At 41.1% G+C, this 9,300-nt stretch overlaps 1 protein-coding gene across 1 annotated transcript; it reads right to left on the bottom strand.

The window, feature by feature from the left end:
* Positions 1–718: 718 nt before the first annotated feature.
* LOC306769029 (E3 ubiquitin-protein ligase TRIM21-like) lies at positions 719–8,384 on the bottom strand (the record flags this gene model as incomplete). The annotated part of the gene is made up of 9 exons (XM_079257529.1): positions 719–1,105; positions 2,791–2,913; positions 4,476–4,540; positions 4,638–4,664; positions 4,859–5,006; positions 5,097–5,330; positions 7,484–7,579; positions 7,709–8,084; positions 8,158–8,384. The coding sequence occupies 9 exons, from the start codon at positions 8,382–8,384 to the stop codon at positions 719–721; spliced, it is 1,683 nt and encodes a 560-aa protein (XP_079113655.1).
* Positions 8,385–9,300: the final 916 nt, after the last annotated feature.

Genomic DNA, 9,300 nt, shown 5'->3' with positions numbered 1-9,300 from the left:
CCGAGACCCATCTCCCCTATAAACCCTCCTCACCGCTGGTTCCAAAATTTCAGCATTCAACAACAAATAGTATAAAATCCATGGCATACTAACACAGAACACAACAGTAGTATTGTTTTTTTGTGATAATAACTTCTAAATTCACCGCACAGTAAATGTTACTGAATGAATCTGAACAGGTGTAGATGTTTAAGAGTCTCAAACTGCAGAATAACAAAGGAATAGTTTGTCTAGTCCCAGTGCGGAGTTAAAAGATTCACTTTAACATCCTGTCAGTAAACTAATTAATATCATACAACTACATGTATTACAAAGGAATGAAGTACAACATTTGTCCATTGCTAAAACATGTTGTTTTTTTTTTTGCTCCAACATCCAACAATACCAAACAGCAGAACTGTTGTGTGCAAGTGTGCAAAATAAAAGCATTCTGAGTTACATTAACATTTGCTATTATTTTGTGTTTTTGCTTTCATTAGTCAATGCAATGGATTAGCAGGCATCATACCCAACTCTGTAAAGGGATTGTATACAAATAAAATGTATTTTTATGCCTTGTGTAAATCATTAAACTAGTTGCATTCAACTGTCAGCCAAAAACTGCATGAATTTTACACTTGGAGCCTAATACAGGTATAAACTAAACTTTAGTTTTACATTCCCCTCCAGGTAATTTTACTAAGGAGTGTGTACTTTGAAACTGAAACTCAGCCAGTGTTTAAAGTGCTGCAGTCTCCACAGTAGGACCAACTTCAACTGGACAGATAATCAGCGGAGCTGTGTTCCTTCCATTGTCATGAAGACAGGGGTTGAAGTATGGGTACAGAGGCTCAGTGAAAGTACACCCAATGTAAGTATAAATATGACTTTTTGATCCTGCATTGTAGAAAGACACCGATCCTTCCTCGTAGTCCAGGAATATTCCAACTTTCTGGGGGGATTCACTGAGGTTGAGTGTGATGGAAGGTCCGGCACAAGCAAGTAAACTCCCACCTTTTCGTTTGCAAATTGCCCAGTAGCCATTGTCAGGGCAGATGGTGATGGAGCCCTTCCTGCTGATGGACTCCTTTGCCACACCAAGATCCCAGTCTGTTTTATCCCCAACCTGAACCAAAGAGTGCAGAGCAGAAGAAGCAAAACATTTAAACAGCTTTTAAAGCCAATGGTTCTGGTTTTTAATGATATTTTCCCACTTCATTTTGATTTACAAAGCACATAGTCACCCATTCTGGTCAACAAAGGAGTCCATGCATGTTGTTAAACCTCCTTTGTGTCCTGAATGTCTAGAACCAGTGCATTAAAAGAAGACCTGTTCGTAGAATCATTTGGTCCTCAAACTGAACTTCAATTAGCTTTACTCTCTGAATCAAACCAAAGTCCTCATTTTTTAATGGGCCAAGCTGGATTTTGATGACTTTTCAGTATGTTTTACTCATTGGGAACTGGGAATTACACTTAAATATCTTGGACCTCATTATGGTAGATAGTGTTCCTGATAGTAAACCAGTTGTTCATTAGGCTATTGATTGAAATGCTAACTCAAAGTTGCATTAGCGGTTAGCTCATATCTCAAGCCTTCATTCCACTAATTATTTAATCACAAAGTGTCCCCGCATCTTCATTTGTAAGTGTTAAAACAAATATAAAGTGTTTTAGGTCAGTTTATTTGCCCAAAAGTCATTCTTAAGAGCAAATGCCAACTGCAGGTGAGTGTAAATCTTTTGCAAAGTTGCCTTGGTCTCCTGTGGATGTCTTCGCTAAATCTGACTTTGATGAACAATTAGAGCATCACACATTGAAACTTAATCAGTAACAGTTCTTTTTTTTTATTTTTACCACAGCATCTCTCTGCACTCGTAAAATAAAAAAAATGTTAGCTTGCATTTGAAATACCATGTTGCCCACATGAACATCTACACCGACAAACTCATGTTAATTTTGAATACGACAATGGCTGTGTCCGAACGTCCACCTTATTCCCTGCAGAGTGCTCTGTATAGTGGTCACACCATTTTACAGGGGGGTCTGAATTTCCAGACAGAAAAAAGTAGTACTCTCACAATGACCAACAATGCATCTTGAAAAGTAGTGATCATCAATGACCAATATAGATCACAATGCGATGTGGGAAGGAGCTTAACGCGGCGCAAGTCACACAAACATCAAGAACTATGAACCATTCATTTATATCCTTATTTGTTGAATAAATATGCAACAAATAAAGAATAAAATTAGGGGTATGTAAAGTAGAAATAGAATTGAAAATAAAGTAGAAGTCCAGCCATGTTTTTGGATCTACCGATGCATTGAAAACAGGTCTTTTCACCACCAGGCTCATCTACCTTGAAGTGGAGCTGAGCTGATTAAATTCACCTGGTTTAGTGACTGGTTGGAAAGAGATGCCGGTCAGAACTTCTACTTTCTACTTCTACTTTATACACCTCTGAATAAAATACAATATGAGAAAAAAAATTCATATAAGTTTGGATTGGATTTGGAACGATGCATAGTGGTTGCCGTGGTGACAGCCAGTAGTCACATGATTGCGACAAGGAGAAATAACCAGCTTTGTGTCTGAATTGCCAAGAGAATGAGTTCACTAAATAGTCTGCTATATAATGTAGTCATGTGTAGTAAATGAGGGGTTAGGTACTGGTGTGGACTTTCGGACACAGCCAGAAATTCTCCTTTTTCTTACACACTTTTCATCTTGCAGGAAAGTTATGAGTAACTTTTAACAGTATCATTATTTACAACTTTTAGGAGTTTGTAATTGTTCTGAGCTCCTACCTGAACCACCCAATACCGTCTCCCATAGGTGATGCTTTGTCTCCCCAGCACGGCGACACAGGAATCGAACCTTCGAGGGTCAGGAGGGAGTGACTGTCTTCTGCCTTGGGAGCTCAGGCTTACCTGTGGAACACCATTATCATGATTATTAAGATCAAGATCAAGAATATTTATTACCCTCTGGGGGCAATTAGAGCGGACGGGCGAGCTGTCCAGGGTGTACCCTGCCTTTTGCCCAAAGGCTGCTGGGATAGGCTCCAGCTTCCCCGCGACCCTTAATTGGACTAAGCAGGTAGGATAATGGATGGATGGATGGCCATTACAGCCAGTAGCAACATGTATAATAAAAACAACAGACGCATCATAACATAACAAATCATTTAACAACATAATTGCCTCAGGGATAAATTAATCTTGTAGTCTGTTAGTCGTACACCTCAGTAACACGTAACTTCGTCAGGAAGGAAGCAATCTGAACTGGTCGTGTAATGGGTGGTCTGAATTTGACAGGATCTGTCTGGCTTTCCTCTCTGACCTTTCTTTGCGAAGATCACTGACAATCCCCAATAGTTTGTGTCTGTTTTTACTTGTTTAAAGACCGAATCAGATAAAATAGTTGGTAAGGACTCGATAAAACAAGAATAAAACATTCTCATGAAGGTAAAATCCACATAAAAAGCACCAACGTTGTGATTAAAATACATTTGCTGATGAAAGTTCCTACAAAGCGGATTCACATGGACTGCAAAAGTCCACAGTTTCCTGGTACTTGTACTGGTTTATCACTTCAACAGTTTCTCCTGAAATGATGACTGGTGTATGGAAACTGGACTTTCCTTCCTAAAATCAATAAGTATCTCCTTTGTCTCAGAAACGTTTGTTTGTAGGAAGGAAGACTCACACCAGTCAGGGAAATCTCTGACCACTGACCCGTAAGCTGTGTCAACACTGCTGAGGATGATTCCTCAGCAAACTTTAAGATATAATGCTGTGGATCCTGGCTGCAACCATCATTAGTATATAAAATAAATAAAGGAGCGAAAGAACACATCTGTAGGGAGAACCAGTAGAGGAGAGAACAACAGCAAGCAAAAATGGCATTGACCCTCACTCGCTAAGACCATTCAGTTAAAACGTCCATCAGCCAACCTGAGACCAGAGTCAGTAAAAGCTATTTAATTTCTTTGCTAAAACATGTGGTTGCATCAAACAGCAACCTTTACAGCCGGATTCCTGATCCATTGTCCTGCAGGTTTTCCAAGTTTTCCTGCTGGAACACACCTGACTCAGACTCAGACAAGCTCTGCACATGTCTGCTAAATACTCATTGATTTGAATCAGGTGTGTTGCAGCGGGTACACTTGGAAAACCTGCAGGACACTGGTCCTCGAGGACCAGCATTGGACCGGGGAGTTCAAGGACCACAATGGTTGGAGTGGATTAAACAGACTAGACTGGAAGTGGTTCCAACAAATGGATAAAATTTATGGTCAGCGACCGGCGAGCCGCAGACCAAGTAGCCGATTGCCTCTAGGTCCTGTGTGGTTTGTCGTGCACAACACTGACATCACAGTGATTTCACACAAACCCTGCTCCTTTTAGACCTGGTCTGAGATCTGAGACCTGAGACGAGTTGAGGCGAGACAAGCTGATACTAATGGAAAAGAGGCGATACTGCGGAGTACCTTTTTCCCATCTGACGACAGAACCAGCCATCCAGCAGCAGTGGCAGGATCCAGACTCACTTCCACTAGAAGGCATAAAGAAAATCAGAACATAAGAAATGCTGATACTTAAGTCTCTCATTGTGCTCTAATGTACCAAAGCTGTGAAATTAATTTACTTACTTGCATATTTACTGATCTTGATTACTTCTGTGAAGAAACAAAACCAACCCATTCAGTTTATTTCATGAAACAGATGGAACTCAGAGCCAGCCAGTGATCGTACAACATGTGTTTTTGGATGGATAGCAGACCATTTTAGTTAGTTTCAGGTTTTAATAACTAATCCAATGAAGTTTTTTATGCTCACTATGCAGCTTAATGCTGCCTCAGAAATGACTGACCTTCTGTAGACAATTTCTGTTCAAGTTCATGGCAGATGTCCACCAGCTTGGAGAAGGATCTTCTCACGGCCCTGACGTAAACTTCAGGGTCGACGCTGATCTCAGACCAGTTTTTGGTGGTTAGTGGAGCACTCAGAATGGGAAAGCTCTAAACCATTGTACATAAAAAAAAACACAAGAAGTTTGTAATTTGTGGTTACATGTCCAACTACAACATGCTTGGCGTGTGGGATCTAACCTGCAGGAGATGAAGAGAGTCTTTGGTGTCCTCCAGGTACTGCAGCTCACTGCACTTCTTCTGCAGTTCGTCGATCTCTTTTTTGAGCTCATTGAGAAGCTCCTCTGCTCTGCTTTCAGCAGCCTCGTGCTTCTGCTCGATCTCCTCAATGAGTAGAGCCTGGTTTCTCTCGATGGCACTTATCGCCTTCGTCACAACCTGAATGCTTGTTTGTATCTCTCTTGCTTTATCGATCTGTCGATAAGCATGAATTGGAATTCATTTGTATGAAAAATGCAAATATATAAATGAGCGCTTCAGAAATTAAGGCACCATGCAGAGTAAAATATTTTACTATAAATTTACAAGAAGCAGGTGTTACTTCAGAAAGGACTAAAAGTATTCAGAGGTGTAAAAATCCCCACAAACTGGTCAAAACAGATATTTGATTGTGTTTACATCGGGTGTTATGCTGGGTACGGACAGCTTACTCGGCTCTGACAGCCACTGCTGATGCACATTTTATTGGCAAATGAACAGAGATAAAAATGAGGAAATTATGAGAACATAACCTGCAAACAATTTTAAAAGTTTTCCAAGAAATGCAAATACCATTTTCTTATAATTCATGTTTAAATAATTTCCAGTAATATTTTTCACAACTATTCAGTCATTTAATGAGAATACATTTTTACACAAACATTCATACATTGCTCTGTATTTCACATTCAAACAGTAAAATTTGCATACTTCATCACCCACATTGACGAGGCGCTGCAGGTTGTGTACAGGGGCGTACAGAGGAGTTTTAAGGACCTGGTGCCCTGCCTCTTCTACCCCTGTTGGGTGGACTAGCTCAGTATTTAGGGCCCCCCTGTCCTGCATGTTTTATAGGCGACCCTACTTTACCACCTCTGAATGAAATAAAGGCTCGTTAACAGGCTGCAAAGAACTTGATGAGGAAGTTCAATAATCTGACTTTGCTTTGGAGGAGGATCATGTCTGAAACAGGCAGGACATGCGGGGCCTGAGGACTGGAATTGAGAAACGGACTAGTTTTAGTAATTTTATCCTTTTTTTTGAAAGAACTACTTTTTTCATAATCCAACTGTTACGGTGTGTTCAGACCAAACGCTGAACGCTCGACGCTGGTCACTAAACTGCCACTTTTGTGTCCGACGCCCAGAACGCTCCCAACGCTCCTGCCGCGTCTGCCGCTTGTGTCTGGAGCAAGCGGCAAACGCGGTGGAAAAGAGAGGAGGGAGACGGCGCTTTCCTTCCGGTCAGTTTGAATGATGGCGGATTCAGTAGAGATATGACATGGTTTTATTTAATACATAAAGCTAGAGGACGTTGTCGTAGGGCAGTTAGTCAGTGTTAATGCAACAAGAGCCGAACTCAGCAGAGAACCACCGCCGCCCCCAAACAAAGCGTTGCTAGGCAACGTATCCTGCTACATTGCCAAATCAGTAACATTCAGCTTTTTAACAAGGAATGGTTATCCTAAATATTGTACTCGCATCTCAGCCCGGTGTCTGGGTTCACCACAGAAATCCTCCAGGAGCTGCGAGCTGATCACTCTGATTGGTTTACGCCCCGCATCGAGTGGCCAAAGTTCAGCTTTGTCCATCTCTGGCTTTTGATGCGCGTTCCGCGGGGAACGCACGTCAAGCTTAAAAAATTTCTTAAACTTTCGGTGCACTAGCGCTGACGCCCAAAATGCTCAAAACGTGACGCAAGAAAGCTCGACGCCCCCTTGCTGCGCCTCCCCACAGACTTTACATTGAAACCTGCCGCTCTTGACGCTCAAAACGCGCTTGGTCTGAACACACTGTTATTGGGTCTGTGTTGGTGTGGCCCAGGGATCTATTAGGACTCACAGCTCGAGACACAACTCATTACAGGATCCTTTAAATCTTCACACCATGTAGGATGTTCAATAAGCCCTACCATCTATTTTGTAGTTGTTTTTTTTTTCAGATGTGAAAATCTAAAACAGAAAGATAAAGGTCTGCGTCCACACAATGACATTAATTTCTTCCAGTAAGCTGGAGAACTTAGCCCAGTTCTTTGCAACAAGCTTTATGGTATTAATTCTTTAATTCTTTATATTATAACGTAGGTGATATTAAGGGGTGGGAAGGGAGTAAAAAACAAACAAACAAACAAAAAAAAAAAAAAAGCACTTCCATGGAAGGATCTGTGTCCAACTGGACAGTCCACTAGCTCCTTCCTACGATGTCCTCTACTGTTTGATTTCCTGCTTGTGTTGTTCTCACTCACCCACTGATAAGTCGCTTTGGATAAAAGCATCTGCTAAATGACTGTAGAATAGAATAGAATAGAATAGAATAGAACAGAGACAAATGGTTATACAGGAACTGAAACTATCCAATGGCGAGGCTTACTCTGCTCAGCTCCATCGAATGCTTGATCTCCTCTGTCTTTCTGATTCTGTCTTCGATCATCTGTTGAATCTCTGCTTGGGTTTTCTTCATCTGAGTCTGAAAAGGTTGAAGATAAAAACATTTCTTTTCATTTAGACCACTTTGACCAACAGGGACAAAAAGGCGTAAAGATGACATGGAACATTGTGACCTTGTATAAAAGTACATCAGATATCTCCTCCTCACCTTGATCCTCTTGCTCTCCGTCTCCATGGGGACGACCTCATGGTGTTTGTGATCCCTCTCTGTGCATTTCCTGCAAACGGGCGTCTGCTCTTTCTTGCAGAACATCTCCAGAGGCTTGTTGTGATTTCTGCAGAGGTGGCGGGTGGAGAAGGTGGCTGGGTCCGTCAGCCTGTGCTTCGTCATCACTGGATCCCTCAGATGAGGCGTCAGGTGCATCTCACAGTAAGACGCCTGGCAGACGAGACATGACTTGACCGCTTTTTGCTTGTTTTCATGGCAGACATCACAAGGAATGTCTTCAGAAGTAGAAGATTCTCTTGTTGAATGCCTCCTTGGCATTGGCACTGGCTTGTTTTCTGGTTTTTCCTTCAGAGATCTTTGGATTTAAGGAAATACTGGTAAATTTCAGGTTTATGTGGGAAAAAAAGATGCATTTCACACAAATTTACCTTTTAAATTTCTCTGTAATGTCTTTCAAGCCTACGTTGACTCTGAGCTCTGGACGGTTTTGGAACATCTCCTTGCACAGCGGACACTCGGACTCATGTCTGGTGTTCCAGAAATGCTTGATGCAAGCAAGGCAGAAGTTGTGGCCACACGGGAGGGAGACGGGGTTGGTGAAGCTGTCCAAGCAGATGACGCACAGAAACTGCTCCTCAGACAGTATAGAGGCCATATTTCTGTTCGAAGAATGAGATATTATCTACACATGCAAGAGAACATGCAAGGGTAACACCTTTACTGTGCTGGAAACCATTAAGGTTTTACTCTTGTTTGCACAACCCTTTTCAAATTTATTATGTTTTCTAAATTAAACTTTAAGATATTTTTAAACCATGAAGCTAAAATATAACTTAAATCATTTCTCTTGTTGGCTCTCAGTCCTGGAGTTTAAGTCGAACCAGTAAAACCGGTCAGGTAGTTTCTGCTAATCTTCTTCAAACACACAGATTGGCAGGGATAGGTACAAGTCTGTGGAATAGTGGCTGAAAAGTGCAGATCGCTTTGTGAATTACTAAAAATGAGTGACTCCTCGGATGTAAATCTGAGCCAACTTTGCTGTCGTGCTCCATGTTGCTTTGCTTTTCTGATTAAAAAGAAGCACTAACACACAGAAACTATTACTTTTAAACAGCATAATATATCCTCCCACTGGCAAACCTGAATGGTACATAACCTTTGCACATATTCAGCAGGTAGTTTTTGAAAAAAAAAAGTAGTTTATTTTTTGTAAAAGAAGGTAAACAATGGAGCACTGTCTTACCTGCGTGGGCTGACTCCAGCAGGTGTATTCAGTGTTTTGCCTGCTTTAAAACTGGCTTATCTTGTTGTATACTTAAGTATGCAAGTTCCTCCCACAACAGCAACAGGTAAGACTTGCTCCTCCTTTCAGCTTTTCTTAAAATAAAATCCATTTCCACTAAAAACAATGGCCCATTTTTTCTAACCTGTCTCAGTGTGATGAAAAAAGCAGAGAAGGCAAAAAAAGGAGGTTTCTTTAATCAAACCCAAAAAAAGTTATCAAATGTAACAAATACAAAAATGAATAGCAAAATGTAAAAGAGGTCAAAGTGACAAAATACTCAAACAAC

Source organism: Telmatherina bonti (genome assembly GCF_933228915.1).
Source record: "Telmatherina bonti genome assembly, chromosome: 18".
NCBI classification, from domain to species: Eukaryota; Metazoa; Chordata; class Actinopteri; order Atheriniformes; family Telmatherinidae; genus Telmatherina; species Telmatherina bonti.
The sequence above is the reverse complement of the archived record's forward strand: the minus strand, read 5'-3'. Positions and strand labels throughout refer to the sequence as shown.